The 26,725-nt window shown below is 45.6% G+C and overlaps 1 protein-coding gene across 2 annotated transcripts in view; it reads left to right on the forward strand.

Moving 5' to 3' along the window:
- SLC25A38 (solute carrier family 25 member 38) overlaps positions 1-26,725 on the forward strand; it is a 226,136-nt gene that overhangs the window by 74,224 nt on the left and 125,187 nt on the right. For both annotated transcript variants that reach the window (XM_069737185.1, XM_069737184.1), the window contains one exon: positions 24,912-25,080. In XM_069737185.1, coding sequence (XP_069593286.1) covers positions 24,912-25,080 — 169 coding nt within the window. The remainder of the gene's footprint in view (positions 1-24,911; positions 25,081-26,725) is intronic.

Here is a 26,725-nt window from a genome sequence, read left to right on the forward strand (position 1 = left end):
CTCTCTGCCGTATGATGTTGTAATGAGTGATTCATTACTTAAATTTAAGAGGGGACTGGATACCTTTCTGGAAAAGTATAATGTTACAGGGTATATACACTAGATTCCTTGATAGGGCGTTGATCCAGGGAACTTGTCTGATTGCCGTATGTGGAGTCGGGAAGGAATTTTTTTCCCCAATGTGGAGCTTACTCTTGTCTTGCCACATGGTTTTTTTTTGCCTTCCTCTGGATCAACATGTTAGGGCATGTTAGGTTAGGCTATGGGTTGAACTAGATGGACTTGTAGTCTTCCTTCAACCTTAATAACTATTTAACTATGTAACATCCAAACAAGTTCAAGCTGCCCTGCAGTCCGAGGGTACAACAGTGTCAACCCGTACTATCCGTCGGCGTCTGAATGAAAAGGGGCTGTATGATAGGAGACCCAGGAAGACCCCACTTCTTACCCCGATACATAAACAAGCCAGGCTGGAGATTGCCAAAACTTACCTGAAAAAGCCTAAAACGTTTTGGAAGAATGTTCTCTGGTCAGATGAGACAAAAGTAGAGCTTTTTGGGCAAAGGAATCAACAGAGTTTACAGGAGAAAAAAAGAGGCATTCAAAGAAAAGAACACGGTCCCTACAGTCAAACATGGCGGAAGTTCCCTGATGTTTTGGGGTTGCTTTGCTGCCTCTGGCACTGGACTGCTTGGCCGTGTGCATTGCATTATGAAGTCTGAAGACTACCAACAAATTTTGCAGCATAATGTAGGGCCCAGTGTGAGAAAGCTGGGTCTCCCTCAGAGGTCATGGGTAGAGTTGAGCGACCTTGACCTTTTTAGAGTCGAGCCGGGTTTCGCGAAACCCGACTATCTCAAAAGTCGGGTCGAGTGAAATCGGCCGATTATGACGTAAAGTCGGGATCGACCGAAACACGAAACCCAATGCAAGTCAATGGGGCAGCTTAGTCGGCAGTGAGTGGGGGCCAGGAAAACACCTAGAGTGCCCATTTTAATGTCAAAACCATCCATTCTTAATGAAGCTTGTCAAGCGTAATTTACCTTATAATAATTGGAAGGCATTTGAAATTGGGGGTCATTTGGCTAAAGTTGTGGTGGGTAGGGCTGGTTCAAGTAATTAGTGGGCCCAGGAAATCTGGACCACGTCACGGCAGTGGAGCAGGGAGAGGTAAGTATTTCAACTTTGCAAGTGCTGTGAACCTGAGCAAGCAGGGGGGGCCCACTCGTTGGCATTGGCACTGGCACAGGGCCCCTCAAAGTACAGCGGTGTGTTTGCACGGCGGGGGCGCCTCCCACCGGCAGCAACACTTTTGCGTACTATGAGAGGCCCTGTGCCAGTGACGTCGCCAACTAGTATTCCTCCCCCTACCTGATGAAGGAACCTGCACTTTCATCTGCACCTTCCTCTTTGTCCCCGTGTAAGGTGGTATGGTATGCGGGAAGAGCAACCTGACTTTCAGCAGGGTCACAATGTTGTTGTGTAGCGTGCACGGGGAATGTTGCGTTATGGGTCAATGTACCAGCAGACTCATCTATAACTGGCTGGGCAATGGGCAGGATGAGGAGGAAACACAGATATAGGCCCAAATAATAAAGTGGGCTAAATGCAGTTCAAAATTGGTAACACAGGAATAACCAGGGGGCATTGCAGTGGAGGACAACTGGAATGAGAGGCTGACACAGAGAGTAGGACCCAAATCAGTAAGTAGTCGAAATGCAGTTCAAAATTGGCAACCGTAGTAAACAGGCGGCACAGCTTTGTTCAGTGGAGGAGAACAGCAAGGAGTGGCAGACACCGATAGTAGGCCCCAACCCAACTAGTAGGCCAAATGCAGTCTAACATTAACAACTACTTAACGAGCGCCTGAAAACGGAATTTCAGGACAGGAAACCAGGAGAACAGCAAGGAGCGGCAGACACTGTTAGTAGGCCCCAAACCAACTAGTACGCCAAATGCAGTTGTTCCATTTAACCACAATTTAACGAGAGCCTGAAGATAGAAGCTCAGGAAAGGCAACCTGGAGAACACCTTGGAGTGGAACACACCATCTCTCTCCACCCCATACCCATTTTGTAGGCCTAATGCTGTGTAGTTTTCTACAACTACTAAACGAGAGTCGGAAGACCGAAGCAATGGCAAGGCAACCTGGGGAACACCTTGGAGTGTAACACACCATCTCTCTCCACCCGATACCCATTTTGTAGGCCTAATGCAGTGTAGTTTTCTACAACTACTAAACGAGAGTCGGAAGATCGAAGCAATGGCGAGGAAACCTGGAGAACACCTTGGAGTGTAACACACCATCTCTCTCCACCCCATACCCATTTTGTAGGCCTAATGCTGTGTAGTTTTCTACAACTACTAAACGAGAGTCGGAAGACCGAAGCAATGGCAAGGCAACCTGGGGAACACCTTGGAGTGTAACACACCATCTCTCTCCACCCGATACCCATTTTGTAGGCCTAATGCAGTGTAGTTTTCTACAACTACTAAAGGAGAGTCGGAAGACCGAAGCAATGGCAAGGCAACCTGGGGAACACCTTGGAGTGTAACAAACCCTCTCTCTACACCACGGAAGGGCTGATTCTTAGGAAGGAAGGCTGTTGGAAAGAAGCAGGGCGCGTCCGAGGGTGATTATATTCTTATTAGGTATATACTCACCCTCGGACGCGCCCTGCTTCTTTATTTGTAATGAATGTTTATTTGCAATGTGGTTTTGACTTACTCTATTTTTTTGGTAAATAATGATTTTATTATTTTCATTGTTTTGCATCTTCTTGGCAATAATATAAAGAAGACGCGACAGGACAACACTCGGTGGATGCCATATCTGTGTTTTAAATTGAAAAAAACTTTCAGTTAACTACTTGCAGGAGAAAGTTATTGTAGCTGATGGCCATTTTTAGTACTGTACCAGATTTTTGTTGTATGTGTTTGTTTTTAATGTTAAAATGTCTGCATTTGATATCTCTCCAGTATTTTCTTTTTTATAAGCAAAATACTTATTTTTATATTTTCTGATGTTGGTTCAAGGGGTACACGGGCACCAGTAGACAGGTCAGTGGAGGCCTAGTGGAAGGAGGGACCGCAGACAGGCTTCGAAGCCCTAACATAATAAATTGGCCTGGCTGTAGGCAATTTACAATTGGTTCCAGGGGAACACGGGCGGCAGTAGACAGGTCAGTGGAGGCCTAGTGGAAGGAGGGACCGCAGACAGGCTTCGAAGCCCTAACATAATAAATTGGGCTGGCTGTAGGCAATTTAAAATTGGTTCCAGGGGAACCCGGGCAGCAGTAGACAGGTCAGTGGAGGCCTAGTGGAAGGAGGGACCGCAGACAGGCTTCGAAGCCCTAACATAATAAATTGGGCTGGCTGTAGGCAATTTAAAATTGGTTCCAGGGGAACCCGGGCAGCAGTAGACAGGTCAGTGGAGGCCTAGTGGAAGGAGGTACCGCAGACAGGCTTCGAAGCCCTAACATAATAAATTGGGCTGGCTGTAGGCAATTTAAAATTGGTTCCAGGGGAACCCGGGCAGCAGTAGACAGGTCAGTGGAGGCCTAGTGGAAGGAGGGACCGCAGACAGGCTTCGAAGCCCTAACATAATAAATTGGGCTGGCTGTAGGCAATTTAAAATTGGTTCCAGGGGAACCCGGGCAGCAGTAGACAGGTCAGTGGAGGCCTAGTGGAAGGAGGGACCGCAGACAGGCTTCGAAGCCCTAACCTAATAAATTGGCCTGGCTGTAGGCAATTTACAATTGGTTCCAGGGGAACACGGGCGGCAGTAGACAGGTCAGTGGAGGCCTAGTGGAAGGAGGGACCGCAGACAGGCTTCGAAGCCCTAACATAATAAATTGGGCTGGCTGTAGGCAATTTAAAATTGGTTCCAGGGGAACCCGGGCAGCAGTAGACAGGTCAGTGGAGGCCTAGTGGAAGGAGGGACCGCAGACAGGCTTCGAAGCCCTAACATAAATTGGGCTGGCTGTAGGCAATTTAAAATTGGTTCCAGGGGAACCCGGGCAGCAGTAGACAGGTCAGTGGAGGCCTAGTGGAAGGAGGGACCGCAGACAGGCTTCGAAGCCCTAACATAATAAATTGGGCGGGCTGTAGGCAATTTAAAATTGGTTCCAGGGGAACCCGGGCAGCAGTAGACAGGTCAGTGGAGGCCTAGTGGAAGGAGTGACCGCAGACAGGCTTCGAAGGCCTAACATAAGAAAAATGTCAATACAATGGTATTGACAGTGCCAGGCATTGAAGGATGTCAGCGCATAGACTAAACATTGGTGGAGCTGTGAGAGAAAATTTTGCAAGTGGTAGAGCACTGTTTGACCTGGGGGGGGGGACTGTCTTGTGGCCGGCGGTACAGGCCCAGGGCCCCTCATATTACAACGGTGTGTCTGACGTTGGGTGCGCACCACCACCGCCAGACACTTTATTGTACTATGAGGGACCTAGTGGCAGTGCCGTCGACCAAAAGCGGGCACACCCACCTCTTCAGACAAACAGTATTCTCACGGGTGCTGGCGCCAAGTGGCGATACCACGGCCCCGTGTGGGGACTTTGGCCATTTAGGGAGGTGTTAACATGTCGGATGCTGGACAATCAGGTGCTGCAAATTACGAGATTGGAAAAGTCGTTCAGAATAGTCCACAGGCAAGACCTTTACATAGGAAAGCTAGGTGTCAGCCGGGCAAGGTGGGGCAAAAGATTTCGAAATCCAGTTGTGGTTCATTTTAATGAAGGTTAGATCATCTACATTTTGGGTAGCCAGACGAGTCCTTTTTTCTGTTAGTATTGAACCTGCAGCACTGAATACTCTTTCTGATAGGACACTAGCTGCCGGGCAAGCAAGCTCCTGCAATGCATATTCTGCCAATTCTGGCCAGGTGTCTAATTTTGATGCCCAGTAATCAAATGGGAATGACGGTTGAGGGAGAACGTCGATAAGGGATGAAAAATAGTTAGTAACCATACTGGACAAATGTTGTCTCCTGTCACTTTGAATTGATGCTGCAGTACCTGTCCTGTCTGCGGTCATAGCAAAATCACTCCACAACCTGGTCAGAAAACCCCTCTGGCCAACGACACTTCTGATTTCTGCCCCTCTAACACCTCTGGTCTGCTGGCCCCTGCAGCTCGTGTTAGAACGATCACGGGCGCTGTGTGCAGGGAATGCCAGAAGCAAACGGTCAACAAGAGTTGATTGTTTGGTTGCTAATATTAGTTCCAAGTTCTCATGTGGCATTATATTTTGCAATTTGCCTTTATAGCGAGGATCAAGGAGGCAGGCCAACCAGTAATCGTCATCGTTCATCATTTTTGTTATGCGTGTGTCCCTTTTGAGGATACGTAAGGCATAATCCGCCATGTGGGCCAAAGTTCCAGTTCTCAAATCTGTGGTTGTGCTTGGTTGAGGGGCAGTTTCAGGCAAATCCACGTCACTTGTGTCCCTCCAAAAACCAGAACCCGGCCTTGCCGCGCCACCAATTTCCACTGGCCCCGGAAAAGCTTCCTCATTAAAAATATAATCATCCCCATCATCCTCCTCGTCCTCCTCCTCCTCTTCGCCCGCTACCTCGTCCTGTACACTGCCCTGGCCAGACAATGGCTGACTGTCATCAAGGCTTTCCTCTTCCTCAGCTGCAGACGCCTGATCCTTTATGTGCGTCAAACTTTGCATCAGCAGACGCATTAGGGGGATGCTCATGCTTATTATGGCGTTGTCTGCACTAACCAGCCGTGTGCATTCCTCAAAACACTGAAGGACTTGACACATGTCTTGAATCTTCGACCACTGCACACCTGACAACTCCATGTCTGCCATCCTACTGCCTGCCCGTGTATGTGTATCCTCCCACAAAAACATAACAGCCCGCCTCTGTTCACACAGTCTCTGAAGCATGTGCAGTGTTGAGTTCCACCTTGTTGCAACGTCTATGATTAGGCGATGCTGGGGAAGGTTCAAAGAACGCTGATAGGTCTGCATACGGCTGGAGTGTACGGGCGAACGGCGGATATGTGAGCAAAGTCCACGCACTTTGAGGAGCAGGTCGGATAACCCCGGATAACTTTTCAGGAAGCACTGCACCACCAGGTTTAAGGTGTGAGCCAGGCAAGGAATGTGTTTCAGTTGGGAAATGGAGATGGCAGCCATGAAATGCCTTCCATTATCACTCACTACCTTGCCTGCCTCAAGATCTACAGTGCCCAGCCACGACTGCGTTTCTTTCTGCAAGAACTCGGACAGAACTTCAGCGGTGTGTCTGTTGTCGCCCAAACACTTCATAGCCAATACAGCCTGCTGACGTTTGCCAGTAGCTGCCCCATAATGGGAGACCTGGTGTGCAACAGTGACAGCTGCGGATGGAGTGGTTGTGCGATTGCGGTCTGTGGACGAGGTCTCGCTTCTGCAGGAGGAGGAGGAGGAGGGGGTGCGAATGGCTACAGCCAACTGTTTCCTAGACCGTGGGCTAGGCAGAACTGTCCCAAACTTGCTGTCCCCTGTGGACCCTGCATCCACCACATTTACCCAGTGTGCCGTGATGGACACGTAACGTCCCTGGCCATGCCTACTGGTCCATGCATCTGTTGTCAGGTGCACCTTTGTGCTCACAGATTGCCTGAGTGCATGGACGATGCGCTCTTTAACATGCTGGTGGAGGGCTGGGATGGCTTTTCTGGAAAAAGTGTCGACTGGGTAGCTCGTAGCGTGGTACAGCGTAGTCCATCAGGGCTTTGAAAGCTTCGCTTTCAACTAACCGGTAGGGCATCATCTCTAACGAGATTAGTCTAGCTATGTGGGCGTTCAAACCCTGTGTACGCGGATGCGAGGCTAAGTACTTCCTTTTTCTAACCATAGTCTCATGTAGGGTGAGCTGGACTGGAGAGCTGGAGATCGTGGAACTAGCGGGGGTGCCGGTGGACATGGCAGACTGAGAGACGGTGGGAGATGGTATTGTTGCCGCCGGTGCCCTAGATGCAGTGTTTCCTACTACGAAACTGGTGATTCCCTGACCCTGACTTCTTTGGCCTGGCAAAGAAACCTGCACAGATACTGCAGGTGGTGCAGAAAATGGTGGCCCTACACTGCCGGAAGGGATGTTGCGTTGATGACTAGCTTCATTGGCCGAGGGTGCTACAACCTTAAGGGACGTTTGGTAGTTAGTCCAAGCTTGCAAATGCATGGTGGTTAAATGTCTATGCATGCAACTTGTATTGAGACTTTTCAGATTCTGCCCTCTGCTTAAGGTAGTTGAACATTTTTGACAGATGACTTTGCGCTGATCAATTGGATGTTGTTTAAAAAAATGCCAGACTGCACTCTTTCTAGCATCGGATACCTTTTCAGGCATTGCAGACTGAGCTTTAACCGGATGGCCACGCTGTCCTCCAACAGGTTTTGACTTTGCCACGCGTTTTGGGCAAGATACGGGCCCGGCAGATGGAACCTGTTGCGATGTTGATGCCTGCTGCAGCCCCTCCTCCTCCGCTTCAGAACTGCTGCCGCCTGCACCCTGTTCCCCCAATGGCTGCCAATCGGGGTCAACAACTGGGTCATCTATTACGTCTTCTTGTAGCTCGTGTGCAACTTCGTCTGTGTCACCTTGTCAGTCGGTGGTATAGCGTTCGTGATGGGGCAACATAGTCTCATCAGGGTCTGATTCTTGATCAGCACCCTGCGAGGGCAATGTTGTGGTCTGAGTCAAAGGACCAGCATAGTAGTCTGGCTGTGGCTGTGCATCAGTGCACTCCATGTCAGATTCAACTTGTAATGGGCATGGACTGTTAACTGCTTCACTTTCTAAGCCAGGGACGGTATGTGTAAAGAGCTCCATGGAGTAACCCGTTGTGTCGCCTGCTGCATTCTTCTCTGTTGTTGTTTTTGCTGAAGAGGACAAGGAAGCGACTTGTCCCTGACCGTGAACATCCACTAACGACGCGCTGCTTTTACTTTTACCAGTTTCACGAGAGGAGGCAAAAGAGCTAGAGGCTGAGTCAGCAAGATAAGCCAAAACTTGCTCTTGCTGCTCCGGCTTTAAAAGCGGTTTTCCTACTCCCAGAAAAGGGAGCGTTCGAGGCCTTGTGTAGCCAGACGACGAACCTGGCTCCACAGCTCCAGACTTAGGTGCAATATTTTTTTTCCCACGACCACCTGATGCTCCACCACTACCACTACCCTCATTACCAGCTGACAATGAACGCCCCCGGCCACGACCTCTTCCACCAGACTTCCTCATTGTTTTAAAAACGTTACCAAACTAACGGTATTTGTTGCAGTCACACAACTTACACGGTGAGCTATAACTTCAGTATGATTTAGCTACCCCTTTACAGGTGGGTGAGACTACAACGAAAATCAGGCACAATGTTACACACTGTTGTTGGTGGCAACAAATGAGAGAGATGCCACACACGCAGGACTGTCACTGAAGCGCAAATGTAAATATTAATCTCCCACTGATTTGTGTTTTTTTTTTTAAAAATGAGACTTTAGAAAAAAAAAAAAAAAAAAAAAAAATGATTTTTTAAGGAAGAATTTATAAACCAAATAAAATGAAATGATTTTTTCAGGGAGAATTTAGAAAACAAATAAAACATAAAATAGCCTTTCTATGGCCCACTGAGTGAGAGATGACGCACACAGGAGTCAGGAGTGGCACACAAGCCCAGAGGCCAATATTTATCTCCCACTGATTGATTTAGTGATTTTTTCAGGTAGATTTTGGAACCCAAATCAAGCAAAAAAATTAATAGGCTTTCTATGGCCCACAATTGGAGAGAGAGAGATGGCACACCCAGGAGTCAAGACTGGCACACAAGCAGAAAGGGCAATATTAATCTCCCACTGATTTGATTTTTTTTTTTTTTTTTTCAGGGAGACTTTAGAAAAAAAAATACAAAAAAATGAATTTTTCAGGAAGAATTTAGAAACAAAATAAAATAAAATGATTGTTTCAGGGAGAATTTAGAAAACAAATAAAAAAAATAGGCTTTGTAGGGCCCACTGAGTGAGAGAGGACGCACACAGGAGTCAGGAGTGGCACACAAGCCCAGAGGCCAATATTTATCTCCCACTGATTGATTTAGTGATTTTTTCAGGTAGATTTTGGAACCCAAATCAAGCAAAAAAATTAATAGGCTTTCTATGGCCCACAATTGGAGAGAGAGAGATGGCACACCCAGGAGTCAAGACTGGCACACAAGCAGAAAGGGCAATATTAATCTCCCACTGATTTGATTTTTTTTTTTTTTTTTCAGGGAGACTTTAGAAAAAAAAATACAAAAAAAATGATTTTTTTCAGGAATAATTTAGAAACCAAATAAAATAAAATGATTTTTTCAGGGAGAATTTAGAAAACAAATAAAACAAAAAATAGGCTTTCTAGGGCCCACTGAGTGAGAGAGGACGCACACAGGAGTCAGGAGTGGCACACAAGCCCAGAGGCCAATATTTATCTCCCACTGATTGATTTATTGATTTTTTCAGGTAGAATTTAGAACCCAAATCAACCAAAAAAATAAATAGGCTTTCTATGGCCCACTATTTGTGAGAGAGATGGCACGCTCAGGACTGGCACACAAGCCCAGAGGCCAATATTAATCTCCCACTTTTTTTTTTTTTTTTTTTCCAGGGAAAATTTATAAACCCAATAAAAAAAATAATAAATAGGCTTTCTATGGCCCACTATCTGAGAGAGAGAGATGGCACGCTTAGAACTGGCACACAAGCCCAAAGGCCAATATTAATCTCCCACTGATTGATTTATTGATTTTTTCAGGTAGAATTTAGAACCCAAATCAACCAAAAAAATAAATAGGCTTTCTATGGCCCACTATTTGTGAGAGAGATGGCACGCTCAGGACTGGCACACAAGCCCAGAGGCCAATATTAATCTCCCACTTTTTTTTTTTTTTTCCAGGGAAAATTTATAAACCCAATAAAAAAAATAATAAATAGGCTTTCTATGGCCCACTATCTGAGAGAGAGAGATGGCACGCTTAGGACTGGCACACAAGCCCAAAGGCCAATATTAATCTCCCACTGATTGATTTATTGATTTTTTTCAGGTAGATTTTGGAACCCAAATCAAGCAAAAAAATAAATAGGCTTTCTATGGCCCACTGAGAGATGGCACGCACAGGAGTAAGGAGTGGCACACAAGCCCTGAGGCCAATATTTTTCTCCCACTGATTGATGTAGTGATTTTTTCAGGTAGATTTTAGAACCCAAATCAAGCAAAAAAATAAATAGGCTTTCTATGGCCCACTGAGTGAGAGATGACACAGACAGGGATGGCACTCTAGCAGAAATGCCAATCTTAATCTCCCACAAAAAAAAAAAAAAAAAAAGGAACTGTCCTTCAATTACTATCTCCCTGCAGTAATCTCAGCCAAGTATGGCAGGCAGCAATAAGGAGTGGACTGATGCACAAATTAAATAAAAAGTGTGGACAAACAAACAAGATAGCTGTGCAGAAAGGAAGGAACAAGAGGATTTGTGCTTTGAAAAAAGCAGTTGGTTTTCACAGCGGCGTACACACAGCAATGCAGCTATCAGGGAGCCTTCTAGGGCAGCCCAATGAGCTACAGCGCTGAGGGGAAAAAAAAAAAATGTAGCTTCCACTATCCCTGCACACCGAAGGTGGTGTTGGGCAGTGGAAATCGCTACAGCACAAGCGGTTTGGTGGTTAATGGACCCTGCCTAACGCTATCCCTGCTTCTGACGAAGCGGCAGCAACCTCTCCCTAGGCTCAGATCAGCAGCAGTAACATGGCGGTCGGCGGGAACGCCTCTTTATAGCCCCTGTGACGCCGCGGACAGCAAGCCAATCACTGCAATGCCCTTCTCTAAGATGGTGGGGACCAGGACCTATGTCATCACGCTGCCCACACTCTGCGTTTACCTTCATTGGCTGAGAAATGGCGCTTTTCGCGTCATTGAAACGCCATGTGCCTGCAAAGGGGCTTTGTGTGCGTGCCCTACACAAACCTAATGGGGGAAGGGCAGCGTGTGTGTGTGTGTGTGTGTGTATGCGTGCGTGCGCTGAGCTGGCATGTCATTTACAAAACCAAGAAGATGTAGCAGAGCTTTGTGTGTGTCAAAAGGGAGAAGAAAGACGCTGCTACAAAAAAAAAAAAAAAAGAGTCTAAGCAGTGAGGGCAAGATATCCCCAACCCAAACCTGTACCAACCTATGTCCGATAAGCTGAGGTGTCCAGGGGGAGAGACAGTGGACCCTAACCCTACGCGTATCGCCTCCTTAATGAGGCTTCGTCAGGGGAAGTACTTTTTTTTTTTTTTCCCTTCATATGGGCAGGTGGGTGGTCATTATTTGACACACTTGCCTGTGGGTTCTGCGGAATATATATCCCTGTTATAATAGGCTTGTATTCAGAGTCCTCATGAGCCATTAGGTAGGTGTTTACCAGCATACATGTATATATAGGGTGTATATTCCCTATGGACATATTGATAGGCTGTATAATTATTGCTATGTATATACACATGTATTTATGTCCAGGTGGTTTACAGTGGTTCTATGTTTTTAATTGTTTTTATTGTCTATGCCAATAAAGTGTTTTTTGCATGTTCATATACCGGGTGGTGTGCAATTTTTGTAGCAGCGTCTTTCTTCTCCCTTTTGTCATTTACTATGCTGCTACTTGCACCCCCCTTTTATGTGTATAGTTTATAGCTGTGCGCCAGTTCTTTTGGTATGTTTAGAGCTTTGTGTGTGTGGCTAGCACAATAAAGAAAAAATAGGTCTTATTTCCTGACATGGAGGTCTTGGGTCTGATGTGGAAATGGGTCTGGTGTGACATACCAGAAGAAGATAAAGGAAGGGGTTGTTTCATTTCCCCCTCCTTTGTTGTGTTTTTTTTTTTAAATAACAATGTAATAATATAATAATAATAATAATTTTTATTTATATAGCGCCAACATATTCCGCAGCGCTTTACAAATTATAGAGGGGACTTGTACAGACAATAGACATTACAGCATAACAGAAATACAGTTCAAAATAGATACCAAGAGGAGTGAGGGCCCTGCTCGCAAGCTTACAAACTATGGGGAAAAGGGGAGACACGAGAGGTGGATGGTAACAATTGCTTTAGTTATTCGGACCAGCTATAGTGTAAGGCTCAGGTGTTCATGTAAAGCTGCATGAACAGTTACCTGCCTAAGTATGTAGCAGTACAGACACAGAGGGCTAATACTGCATAAAGTGTATGAGAACATGATGCGAGGAACTTTTTTTTTTTTTTTTATTATAAATAGGCCACACAGGGATCGTTAGGTTAATGCATTGAGGCGGTAGGCCAGTCTGAACAAATGAGTTTTTAGGGCACGCTTAAAACTGTGGGGATTAATCGTATTAACCTAGGTAGTGCATTCCAAAGAATCGGCGCAGCACGTGTAAAGTCTTGGAGACGGGAGAGGGAGGTTCTGATTATTGAGGATGCTAACCTGAGGTCATTAGCGGAGCGGAGGGCACGGGTAGGGTGGTAGACTGATACCAGGGAGGAGATGTAGGGTGGTGCTGAGCCATGGAGTGCTTTGTGGATGAGGGTAGTAGTTTTGTACTGGATTCTGGAGTGGATGGGTAGCCAGTGTAATGACTGGCACAGGGTAGAGGCATCGGTGTAACGGTTGGTGAGGAATATGATCCTGGCTGCAGCATTCAGGACAGATTGGAGCGGGGAGAGTTTTGCAAGAGGGAGGCCGATTAGTAGAGAGTTACAATAGTCCAGACGAGAATGAATAAGTGAAACAGTCAGAGTTTTTGCAGAGTCGAAAGTAAGAAAAGGGCGAATTCTAGAAATGTTTTTGAGATGCAGGTAAGAAGAGCGAGCCAGTGAATGGATGTAGGGGGTGAATGAAAGGTCAGAATCAATGAATGCTCAGAACCATCATCGACTTGAAGAGCCTTAACAAATTCATAAAATACCAGGCCTTCAAGAAGCTACTGAAGCTACGGTTTCAGGATTGCTACATGGTAGTCATAAGTTCAAAAGATGCACACTACTGTATTTTATCCAGCTACATTTTGACTATCATAAATTCCTAAGAGTCGCTTTATTTATACGAGGGGAAATAAAGCATTATCAGTTGAGAGCCCTTCCATTCGGCTTGTCTGTGGCACCAAGAATCTTCACCGAGGTAATAGCTGAGATGACAGCCTATCCTCGAGTTCAGAAAACTCTCGTTATCCCATACCTAAACGACTTCCTGATTGTGGGAAAAATCAGAAAAGCACTGCAGAATAGCTGAGAGAAGCAAGAGCTCGGCTGAATTATAAATTCACTCATGCTGAAACTAAATCCGGTGAATAAACAGTCAGAGTTGCAAGCTTGCCTTCAATGCATCAATTATTACCACATTGATTATTTAATTTTCAGAAACTTTCTTATCTTTGGCATTGCATAGACAGTACCAGCACAAATTGTATGGCACATTGTCATTTGGCAGATTGCCCTTGCATACACACATATACCTGTAAATTCAGAATTACAATTCACTCACAATTCACCACACCACCGATCTGCACACTTCTTTTGTAATTTTTGTTCCTCTTGCCTTATTTTGGTAATACAAGTGCTAACCTGCAATCATTCAGTGCCTTATATGTGTCACACACTATTTACAGATCTATGCCCATGCTGTATCATTTCATATTCTCTTCCCTGTAACAAAATTGCTGCCGGGAGCTTCGTGTGCCACGGTGCGCATGCGCCTGGCTCTCAACAGGAGTGCACTGACTCAGTGGCACGTCATGAATGTCAACATGCCCTTCAGTGATGTGATCTGGGCCTTCCGCTCTGGATGTGCTCCCAGGACGCATGTGCCACCAACGACGGCGCCCGGTAATGGGGCACTTTTCATTATTATGTGCAGCTGTGATCCCCTTATATATTTTTTTGCATCTCCTCCCCTCACCACACTCACTGACTAAGCAGTAGCAAAACGGCATTGAAGTGATATGAGGGGGTTGAGGTATGTCCTCTTGGTGATCTCTTGTATAATTATCTGCATCTACTCTACCTTTAAAATGTATTAGCACTAGCACTTTATTTACTCATCTAGGATCATGAATTATATTTCTTCTTAGCCCCTTTAACCCCTTCCCGACCTTTGACGCCACGTAGGCGTCATGAAAGTCGGTGCCAATCCGACCCATGACGCCTATGCGGCGTCATGGAAAGATCGCGTCCCTGCAGACCGGGTGAAAGGGTTAACTCCCATTTCACCCGATCTGCAGGGACAGGGGGAGTGGTAGTTTAGCCCAGGGGGGGTGGCTTCACCCCCTCGTGGCTACGATCGCTCTGATTGGCTGTTGAAAGTGAAACTGCCAATCAGAGCGATTTGTAATATTTCACCCATTATAACGGGTGAAATATTACAATCCAGCCATGGCCGATGCTGAAATATCATCGGCCATGGCTGGAAATACTAGTGTGCCCCCACCCCACCACTCCGATCGCCCCCCCCACCCCCCCGATCTGGCCGGTACACTGCTCCGGCTCCCCTCCGTCCAGTGCTCCGCTCCCCCCCGTGCTCGTGTCCGCTCCCCCCGTGCTCCAATCACCCCCCCGTGCTCCAATCACCCCCCCTGCACTCCGATCCACCCCCCCCCGTGCTCCGTTCCACCCCCCCGTGCTCCATTCCAGCCCCCCCGTGCTCCGTTCCACGCCCCCCGCGCTCCGTTCCACCCCTCCCGCGCTCCGATTCCCCTCCCCGTGCTCCGATCCCCCCCCCCCCGTGGTCCCCCCCCCACCCTATCATACTTACCGATCCAGCCGTGGTCCCGTCCGTCTTCTCCCGGGCGCCGCCATCTTCCAAAATGGCGGGCGCATGCGCAGTGCGCCCGCCGAATCTGCCGGCCGGCAGATTCGTTCCAAAGTGCATTTTGATCACTGAGATATAATCTATCTCAGTGATCAAAATAAAAAAAATAATAAATGACCGACCCCCCCTTTGTCACCCCCATAGGTAGGGACAATAAAAAAATAAAGAAATTTTTTTTTTCCACTAATGTTAGAATAGGGTTAGGGTTAGGGTTAGGGGTAGGGGTAGGGTTAGGGGTAGGGTTAGGGGTAGGGCTAGGGTTAGGGTTAGGGTTAGGGGTAGGGGTAGGGCTAGGGTTAGGGCTAGGGTTAGGGTTAGGAATGTGCACACGTATTCTGGTCCTCTGCGGATTTTTCCGCTGCGGATTTGATAAATCCGCAGTGCTAAACCGCTGCGGATTTATGGCGGATTTACCGCGTTTTTTTCTGCGCATTTCACTGCGGTTTTACAATTGCGATTTTCTATTGGAGCAGTTGTAAAACCGCTGCGGAATCCGCACAAAGAAGTGACATGCTGCGGAATGTAAACCGCTGCGTTTCCGTGCAGTTTTTCCGCAGCATGTGTACAGCGATTTTTGTTTCCCATAGGTTTACATTGAACTGTAAACTCATGGGAAACTGCTGCCGATCCGCAGCGTGTGCACATACCTTTAGAATTAGGCTATGTGCACACGGTGCGGATTTGGCTGCGGATTCGCAGCAGTGTTCCATCAGGTTTACAGTACCATGTAAACATATGAAAAACCAAATCCGCTGTGCCCATGGTGCGGAAAATACCGCGCGGGAACGCTGCGTTGTATTTTCCGCAGCATGTCAATTCTTTGTGCGGATTCCGCAGCGTTTTACACCTGTTCCTCAATAGGAATCCGCAGGTGAAATCCGCACAAAAAACACTGGAAATCCGCGGAAAATCCGCAGGTAAAACACAGTGCCTTTTACCCGCGGATTTTTCAAAAATGGTGCGGAAATATCTCACACGAATCCGCAACGTGGGCACATAGCCTTAGGGTTAGGGTTGGAATTAGGGTTGTGGTTAGGGTTAGGGGTGTGTTGGGGTTAGTGTTGTGGTTAGGGGTGTGTTGGGGTTAGGGTTGTGATTAGGATTATGGCTACAGTTGGGATTAGGGTTAGGGGTGTGTTGGGGTTAGTGTTGGAGTTAGAATTGAGGGGTTACCACTGTTTAGGCACATCAGGGGTCTCCAAACGCAACATGGCGCCACCATTGATTCCAGCCAATCTCGTATTCAAAAAGTCAAATGGTGCTCCCTCACTTCCGAGCCCTGACGTGTGCCCAAACAGTGGTTTACCCCCACATATGGGGTACCAGCATACTCAGGACAAACTGCGCAACAATTACTGGGGTCCAATTTCTCCTGTTACCCTTGTGAATCTAAAAAAATGCTTGCTAAAACATAATTTTTGAGGAAAGAAAAATGATTTTTTATTTTCACGGCTCTGCGTTGTAAACGTCTGTGAAGCACTTGGGGGTTCAAAGTGCTCACCACATATCTAGATAAGTTCCTTGGGGGGTCTAGTTTCTAAAATGGGGTCACTTGTGGGGGGTTTCTACTGTTTAGGCACACCAGGGGCTCTGCAAACGCAACGTGACACCCGCAGACCATTCCATCAAAGTCTGCATTTCAAAAGTCACTACTTCCCTTCTGAGCCCCGACGTGTGCCCAAACAGTGGTTTACCCCCACATATGGGGTATCAGCGTACTCAGGAGAAACTGGACAACAACTTTTGGGGTCCAATTTCTCCTGTAACCCTTGGGAAAATAAAAAATTCTGGGCTAAATAATTATTTTTGAGGAAAGAAAACGTATTTATTATTTTCACGGCTCTGCATTATAAACTTCTATGAAGCACTTGGGGGTTCAAAGTGCTCACCACACATCTAGATAAGTTCCTTTCAGGGTCTAGTTTCCAAAATGGGGTCACTTGTGGGGGGTTTCTACTGTTTAGGCACATCAGGGGCTTTTCAAACGCAACGTGACGCCCGCAGAGCATTCCATCAAAGTCTGCATTTCAAAACGTCACTACTTCAATTCCAAGCCCCGGCATGTGCCCAAACAGTAGTTTACCCCCACATATGGGGTATCACCGTACTCAGGAGAAACTGGACAACAAATATTGGGGTCAAATTTCTCCTGTTACCCTTGGGAAAATTAAAAAATTCTGGGCTAAATAATTATTTTTGAGGAAAGAAAACGTATTTATTATTTTCACGGCTCTGCATTATAAACTTCTATGAAGCACTTGGGGGTTCAAAGTGCTCACCACACATCTAGATAAGTTCCTTTGGGGGTCTAGTTTCTAAAATGGTGTCATTTCTGGGGGATCTCCAATGTTTAGGCACACAGGGGCTCTCCAAACGTGACATGGTGTCCGCTAATGATTGGAGCTAATTTTCCATTTAAAAAGCCAAATGGCGTGCCATCCCTTCCGAGCCCTGCCGTGCGCCCAAACAGTGGTTTACCCCCACATATGGGGTATCAGCGTACTCAGGACAAACTGGACAACAATATTTGGGGTCCAATTTCTCCTATTATCCTTGGCAAAATAGGAAATTCCAGGCTAAAAAATCATTTTTGAGGAAAGAAAAATTATTTTTTATTTTCATGGCTCTGCGTTATAAACTTCTGTGAAGCACCTGGGGGTTTAAAGTGCTCAATATGCATCTAGATAAGTTCCTTGGGGGGTCTAGTTTCCAAAATGGGGTCACTTGTGCGGGAGCTCCAATGTTTAGGCACACAGGGGCTCTCCAAACGCGACATGGTGTCCGCTAACAATTGGAGCTAATTTTCCATTCAAAAAGTCAAATGGCGCGCCTTCTCTTCCGAGCCCTGCCGAGCGCCCAAACAGTGGTTTACCCCCACATATGAGGTATCGGCGTACTCGGGAGAAATTGCCCAACAAATTTTATGATCCATTTTATCCTACTGCCCATGTGAAAATGAAAAAATTGAGGCGAAAAGAATTTTTTTGTGAAAAAAAAGTACTTTTTCATTTTTACAGATCAATTTGTGAAGCACCTGAGGGTTTAAAGTGCTCACTAGGCATCTAAATTAGTTCCTTGGGGGGTCTAGTTTCCAAAATGGGGTCACTTGTGGGGGAGCGCCAATGTTTAGGCACACAGGAGCTATCCAAACGCGACATGGTGTCCGCTAACGATGGAAATAATTTTTCATTCAAAAAGTCAAATGGCGCTCCTTCCCTTCCGAGCCTTACCATGTGCCCAAACAGTGGTTTACCTCCACATGTGAGGTATTGGTGTACTCAGGAGAAATTGCCCAACACATTTTAGGATCCATTTTATCCTGTTGCCCATGTGAAAATGAAAAAATTGAGGCTAAAAGAATTTTTTTGTGAAAAAAAAGTACTTTTTCATTTTTACGGATCAATTTGTGAAGCACCTGGGGGTTCAAAGTGCTCACTATGCATCTAGATAAGTTCCTTGGGGCGTCTAGTTTCCAAAATGGGGTCACTTGTGGGGGAGCTCCAATTTTTAGGCACACGGGGGCTCTCCAAACGTGACATGGTGTCCGCTAAAGAGTGGAGCCAATTTTTGATTCAAAAAGTCAAATGGCGCTCCTTCCCTTCCAAGCCCTGCCGTGCGCCAAAACAGTGGTTTACCCCCACATATGAGGTATCAGCGTACTCAGGACAAATTGGACAACAACTTTCGTGGTTCAGTTTCTCCTTTTACCATTGGGAAAATAAAAAAATTGTTGCTAAAAGATAATTTTTGTGACTAAAAAGTTAAATGTTCATTTTTTCCTTCCATGTTGCTTCTGCTGCTGTGAAGCACCTGAAGGGTTAATAAACTTCTTGAATGTGGTTTTGAGTACCTTGAGGGGTGCAGTTTTTAGAATGGTGTCACTTTTGGGTATTTTCAGCCATATAGACCCCTCAAACTGACTTCAAATGTGAGGTGGTCCCTAAAAAAAATGGTTTTGTAAATTTCGTTGTAAAAATGACAAATCGCTGGTCGAATTTTAACCCTTATAACTTCCTAACAAAAAAAAATTTTGTTTCCAAAATTGTGCTGATGTAAAGTAAACATGTGGGAAATGTTATTTATTAACTATTTTGTGTCACATATCTCTCTGGTTTAACAGAATAAAAATTCAAAATGTGAAAATTGCGAAATTTTCAAAATTTTCGCCAAATTTCCGTGTTTATCACAAATAAATGCAGAATTTATTGACCTAAATTTACCACTAACATGAAGCCCAATATGTCACGAAAAAACAATCTCAGAACCGCTAGGATCCGTTGAAGCGTTCCTGAGTTATTACCTCATAAAGGGACACTGGTCAGAATTGCAAAAAACGGCAAGGTCTTTAAGGTCAAAATAGGCTGGGTCTTGAAGGGGTTAAAATAGACAATAATTGGTAATTACTAGATATTATTTTGGGCTGAAGAAATATATCATTATTAACTCAAGAAGCAAATCAACTTTTAAATTGTTAAGCATGGTTGTAGTTATTGCCGAAAATTCTATTTTGTACTTCATATTCATGATGTTACGTGCATGCTTTTTGTACTCCGGTACATTATTATAATCAACATAGTATCGGAGCATATACGGTAATTCTTTACATCTACACGTATACCTGCACTATCGATCTTTTGTATCTGTTTGATAGATTCACCTGGTTTTATGTATAGTAATACTGATGTTTATGTGCAGATAAGTGTGTTAGCAATACGCAAACATATCGCTCTTTTCCTTTGTCTTATCATCCCATAGCGCTATTTGGTTATAGTTTCTTAGAGCTTATTACTATTAGCAACACGTGGAAGTTGCTATCCAAACCAGCAGCTGGGAATAGTTTTTTTAACTACCGTATATACTCGCGTATAAGCCGACCCAAGTATAAGCCGAGGCACCTACTTTTGCCACGGAAAATTGGGTAAGCTTATTGACTCTACTATTAGCTGGGTATGCATTGTCTCCTCATCCCTGTCTTGCTTTGCATGGTTCCTCCTTCCCTGTCCTGGTATCAATGCTTCCCCGTCCCTGTTCGCATGCCTCCCCTGTCCCTGTCATTGTATGCATGCCTCCCTCTTCCCTGTCCTGTTATGAATGCCTCCCTCTTCCCTGTCCTGTTATGAATGCCTCCCTGCCCCTGTCTGCATTCCTCCTCCCGTTCAGTCCCTTTATGCATGCCTCCCTGCCCCTGTCTGCATGCCTCCTCCCGTTCAGTCCCTGTATGCATGCCTCCCCCGTTCAGTCCTGGTATGCATGCCTCCCCTATTCAGTCCCGGTATGCATGCCTCCCCCGTTCACTCCCGGTATGCATGTCTCCCCCCGTTCACTCCCGGTATGCATGTCTCCCCCCTTTCACTCCCGGTATGCATGTCTCCCCCCTTTCACTTCCGGTGTGCATGTCTCCCCCCTTTCACTCCCGGTGTGCATGTCTCCCCCCTTTCACTCCCGGTATGCATGTCTCCCCCCTTTCACTCCCGGTATGCATGTCTCCCCCCTTTCACTCCCGGTATGCATGTCTCCCCCCTTTCACTCCCGGTATGCATGTCTCCCCCCTTTCACTCCCGGTATGCATGTCTCCCCCCTTTCACTCCCGGTATGCATGTCTCTCCCCTTTCACTCCCGGTATGCATGTTTTCCCCCTTTCACTCCCGGTATGCATGTCTCCCCCCGTTCACTCCCGGTATGCATGCCTCCCCCCGTTCACTCCCGGTATGCATGCCTCCCCGGTCCGTCCCTGCATGCCGTTCCCCCTCCCCCGCCGGCTTTCTGTACCGTGACTCATGTATAAGCCGAAGGGCTTGTTTTCAGCACAAAAAAGTGCTGAAAAACTTGGCTTATACACGGGTATATACGGTATGAAGCACCTAAAGAGCTAAATATCTTGAATGTGGTCTTAAGCACTTTGAGGGGTGCAGTTTTTTTGAATGGTATCACTTTTGGGTCACCTCAAGTTGTGGTGAAGCCCTTAAAAATTGGTTTTGTAAATTTTGTTGGAAAAACGAAAAATTACTGATTTAAACTTTTATCCCTTCTAACTTAATAGTAAAAAAATAAAAAATGTAACTGGTATAAAGTAGACATGTGGTATAACTATCTGGCTTAATGATTTTGTCAATTTTTTGATATTTTTATAAATAAATGCAAATCATATCAACCAAAATTTATCACAAACATGAAGTACAATGTGTCTCAAAAAAACCCTTAGAAGTTGAACACAGTCCTATGTGTTTAGGGGTTAAAACCAACTTAATCATACTGCCTGATTTTATTCCCATGGATCAAGCCCTCTGGTGTTGTTCATCAGAACCAGAGGACGTCACCTGAGGCCTGTGATGTATCAGTCAGGTGACTGGAACAGCACATCAATAGATCTCTCTGATGTGCTATTTCAATCCTTGCTGGAGAGCAGGTAATTATGAGTTAATTGATTTAACCCTTTCCCAGCACTGAGGGAGCTGCATGCTTTCAAATCGCCGTATATATACGGTGTGATGATCGCACGGGCTCATACTTAGCGCTAACGTGATCAAATGCGGGTATCGGCTCTATAAGAGAGGTGACCCCCCTGCATCAACGCGCGTGATCGCTACTAGATTTTAACCCCTCTGATGCCGGTGACAATAGTGACAGCGGCATCATGGGACATAGCAGAGAAAGGGATTGACTGCATTGTGCCAATAGTCTCAATGGTGACCACAAGCCGAAGATGACTGAAAGGGGTCACCATGAGACGGTGGCCTATCAACTCATGCTCAGAGCAGGAGCTGACACGCCTCCTCCCTCTCTGAGAGACGCCGATCTAATGCCCGGCAATGCAGAAGCTTTGCAGAGTATTAGATCAGCGATCTGTCACGGTAAAGTTGATGGCCCATCCTAGGTAAATGTAAAAATATTTTTTTTTAAACTCACAAAATAAAGAACAAAAATGGGGGAAAAAAAATATGAGCCCAATAAATGTATGTATAAGTAAAAATAAACAAAAAAGTACAAATTTGGTATCACCGCATCTGGAACAAACCACCCTATAAAACTCTCACTAATTAACCCTTTCATTTCAATGAACACCGTAAAATGTGTGTGACAGCAGCTAAACATAAAAACTAAAAACTATGTAAATCTGGTAACCAATTCTTCACTCGCTGTTGATTTTTTTTTTTTTCATTCTACCTCACCAAGATCGCAGTAAGGCTCAGTTTACGTCTATCCTGCGCTCTGCTCTGAGCTCTTACATCGGGGTTTTCATATAAATCTCTGAAGTTCCTAATTCAGACGGAACCCCGTGCGGATGATAAGGCAGATAAAGGCACCGTGGAACACCGTCTGACCTGTGATGCGGCGGTGACCGTCTTTTAGGCATGCAGATAATGCATGGATCACCACAGTTTTGTGCACTTCTGAAAGGGACAGTGCTGATCAGAGGCCAGATAGAGTCCAAAGTAAGGGTACCGTCACACAGTGCCATTTTGATCGCTACGACGGTACGATTCGTGACGTTCCAGCGATATCCATACGATATCGCTGTGTCTGACACGCAGCAGTGATCAGGGATCCTGCTGAGAATCGTACGTCGTAGCAGATCGTTTGGAACATTCTTTCGTCGCTGGATCTCCCGCTGTCATCGCTAGATCGGTGTGTGTGACACCGATCTAGCGATGCGTTCGCTTGTAACCAGGGTAAACATCGGGTTACTAAGCGCAGGGCTGCGCTTAGTAACCCGATGTTTATCCTGGTTACCAGCGTAAATGTAAAAAAAAAACAAAACAGTACATACTTACATTCCGGTTTCCGTCAGTCACCGCTGTGCTGTGCTTTCACTTTACGGCCGGCAATCAGTGACTGCGGGAAGCAGACGGCAAGGGACAGACACCGGAATGTAAGTATTTACTGTTTGTTTTTTTTACGCTGGTAACCAGGGTAAACATCGGGTTACTAAGCGCCGTCCTGCTAATAAGGCACTAATAACAGGTACAGAAGGAGGGAGGACCCTGCCAGCGAGGGCTCACAGTCTGCAGGGGATGGGTGAGGATACACTAATAGAGAGTAGAGCTGGTTGTGCGGCAATTCAGTAGGTTGAGGATCACTGCAGGCTGTAGACTTGTCGGAAGAGGTTAGTCTTCAGGTTCTTTTTTAAGGTTTCTGTGGTAGGCAAGAGTCTGATATGTTGGGGTGGAAAGTTCAAGAGTATGGGGGAAGCACGGGAGAAGTCTTGGATGCGCTTGTGGGAAGAAGAGATGAGAGGGAAGTAGAGAAGGAGATCTTATGAGAATTGAAGGTTGTGTGTAGGTAAGTACAGGGAAACCATGTCACAGAGGTATGGAGGAAACTAGTTATTGGATGGCTTTGTATGTCATAGTAAGGGCTTTGAACTGAAGTCTCTGGATGATAGGAAGCCAGTGAAGGGCTTGGCATAGGGGAGAGGCTGAGGAATAGTGGGGAGACAGGTAGATTAGTCGGGCAGCAGAGTATAGGATGGATCGGAGTAGTGCTGGAGGGGAGGCCAGAGAGTAGGAGGTTGCAGTAGTCAAGGTGGGAGATAAGTGTGTGCGCTAGTGTTTTTGTGGTTTCGTGGTCAAGGAATTCACACATCCCGGAAATATTTTTGAGTTTGAGGCGGCAGGAGTAGGAAAGGGCTTGGATATGTGGCTTGAAAGAGAGGGCAGAGTCGAGGATCACCTTGAGGCACCGAGCATGCGGGACTGGAGAAAGTGAGCAGCCATTGACATTGATGGATAGGTCAGGTGGAGGGGTAGAGTGAGATGGGGGAAAGATGATGAATTCTGTTTTGTCCATGTTCAGTTTTAGAAAGCTAGCAGAGAAGAAGGCCCAGATAGCAGACACAGTGTGGGATGTTGGTGAGTAAGGAGATGAGGTGAGGTCCGGATAGGTAGATCTGCGTGTCAATGGCGTAGAGATAGTATCCCACGGTTTGCTGTACCATGAGCTGTCCCAGGCCGAATGTGTAGATGGAGAAGAGTAGGGGTCCTAGAACTGAGCCTTGAGGAACACCGACAGAAGAGGCGAGGTGAGGAGGTGGTGTGTGAGAGGGAGACACTGAATGTTCGGTCTGTCAGATATGATGAGATCCAAGATAGGGCCAAGTCTGTGATGCCAAAAGATGATAGAATCTGTAGCAGGAGGGATGTAAACTGCAATGGCAGTTTGCAATTTTCACTCAGCAACATCCAGTGCTAATATATAGATATATTTACTGCGTATATATTAAGTGCACACACTAAGACCAAAAGGTTGTGCATAATTCCCTGACGAAGGATCTGTCCAAAACGTGCGTCAGGGTACGCTGTACTTGGAGTAGCGGGTCTTAAAGGTATACACCATATTTTAATCTTATGCACAACCTTTTGGTCCCGCCCCTTTGTTTTTATTTCTTTTTTTTTTTTTTTTTTTTTAATAACATGCATGTATTTTTAAACTATTACTGTCTTGTTGTTTCCAAGTACGGGCACTTTGTACTAGTGCTACTGTTTGCCAGATAATGTGTAATAAAGGCATTTTTATTGCATCATTTTACTATATTTTGTCTTAGAATATTATGCTAATTATATTTCTCTGGGATCCTACATTGAGTTCTCTTTAGGCTCATGATTTGGCAAGACGGGTTCCATTTAAAGCAATGTTTCCCAAACGCCAGTCCTCACGGTCCCCAACAGATTGTGTTTTCAGGATTTCCTTAGTATTCTACAAATGATAGAATTATTAAGGCAAATGGCCACATGTTCTTTCACCTATGCAGTACTAATGAAATCCATATAACATGATCTGTTATAGGCCGTGAGGACGAGGTTTAGGAAACTGTGGTTTAAAGCAGGGGTGTCAAACTGCATTCCTCGAGGGTTGCAAACAGGTCATGTTTTCAGGATTTCCCTGTATTACACAGGTGATAATTTAATCACCTGCAGAGAATGATTCCAGCACCTTGTGCAATGCTAAGGAAATCCTGAAAACACACATGGTTTGAGGCCCTCGAGGATTGCAGTTTGACACCCCTGGTTTAAAGTCTGGAATTCCACACTACGTGTTGCGCTAATATCCCCTCAATATTTCTTGCAGAGTGGTAAATACCAATATACTGGTGTGTTTCGAGCTCTATGGAACATATACAGAACTGAGGGTGCTCGTGGTCTTTTCAGCGGATTGTCTGCCACCTTGCTACGAGACGCTCCTTTTTCAGGGATATATCTGATGTTTTATACACAAGCCAAGAGATTCACCCAGCCTTGTAAGTAGATTTTCTTTCATTTCATCATAGAAGTTCATAGAATTCATAGAATTTCTTCAAAAAAGTTTTTTTTTTTCTGATTAATGTGCACTCTGCACCCCATCTTGACTGAAAAAACAGAAATATGGACATTTTTGCAAATTTAATAAAAAAGAAAAACTGAAATATCACACGGTCATAAGTATTTAGACCCTTTTGCTCAGAATCTCATATTTAAAGGGACACTGTCACCTGAATTTGGAGGGAACAATCTTCAGCCATAGAGACGGGGTTTTCGGGTGTTTGATTCACCCTTTCCTTACCCGCTGGCTGCATGCTGGCTGTATTATTGGATTGAAGTTCATTATCTGTCCTCCGTAGTACATGCCTGCACCATATGCGCATTGGTCTGCACCCGGCTTATAAGACGACCCCCGACTTTTAAGAAGATTTTCAGGGGTTAAAAGGTCATCTTATACGCCGGAAAATACGGTATATACGGTGTGAAACAGCTGAAAATGTCTTATATTCTAGGTTCTTCAAAGTAGCCACTTTTTGCTTTGATGACTGCTTTGCACACTCTTGGCATTCTGTTGATGAGCTTCAAGAGGTAGTCACCGGAAATGGTCTTCCAACAATCTTGAAGGAGTTCCCAGAGATGCTTAGCACTTGTTGGCCCTTTAGCCTTCACTCTGCGGTCCAGCTCACCCCAAACCATCTCGATTGGGTTCAGGTCTGGTGACTGTGGAGGCCAGGTCATCTGGCGTAGCACCGCATCACTCTCATTCTTGGTCAGATAGCCCTTACACAGCCTGGAGGTGTGTTTAGGGTCATTGTCCTGTTGAAAATTAAATGATGGTCCGACTAAATGCAATCCGGATGGAATAGCATGCCGCTGCAAGATGCTGTGGTAGCCATGCTGGCTCAGGATGCCTTCAGTTTTGCATAAATCCCCAACGGTGTCACCAGCAAAGCACCCCCACACCATCACACCTCCTCCTCCATGCTTCACGGTGGGAACCAGGCATGTAGAGTCCATCCGTTCACCTTTTCTGCATCGCACAAAGACATGGTGGTTGGAACTAAAGATCTCAAATTTGGACTCATCAGACCAAAGCACAGATTTCCACTGGTCTAATGTCCATTCCTTGTGTTCTCTTCTGCTTGTTGCCTGTCCTTAGCAGTGGTTTCCTAGCAGCTATTTTACCATGAAGGCCTGCTGCACAAAGTCTCCTCTTAACGGTTGTTGAAACCACAAACAAAAATTGCGACTCAAAACGTCCATAATAAATGCAAAATTTTTATTTAGAATATCAGAAAATAGAGACAAGTAAATGACCATGACAAAAGGCATAGAATGCAGCCACTAAAAACACCAGCAGCTGTGCAAAGTGGACGCCCCAGCCTAAGTAATACCCAGGTACTTTATCTATTTTATAATATCAAAAATGTCTTACACTGACCCATCACATACTGTGTATCTATCTTATTTATTCACCAATATATATTCCAGTATAGAAACACACGGTTGCACTAATTAGAACCACTATGGTTGTTTATATGGGATAAGCCAGGGAAGATGCCGCGTTATAACTATCAAATTATAAGTACCACATAATAAATTCCAAGATGTACATAATTACCTCAAGTGAGTGGCAAACGTATA

Source organism: Ranitomeya imitator, chromosome 8 (assembly GCF_032444005.1).
Source record: "Ranitomeya imitator isolate aRanImi1 chromosome 8, aRanImi1.pri, whole genome shotgun sequence".
NCBI lineage: Eukaryota > Metazoa > Chordata > Amphibia > Anura > Dendrobatidae > Ranitomeya > Ranitomeya imitator.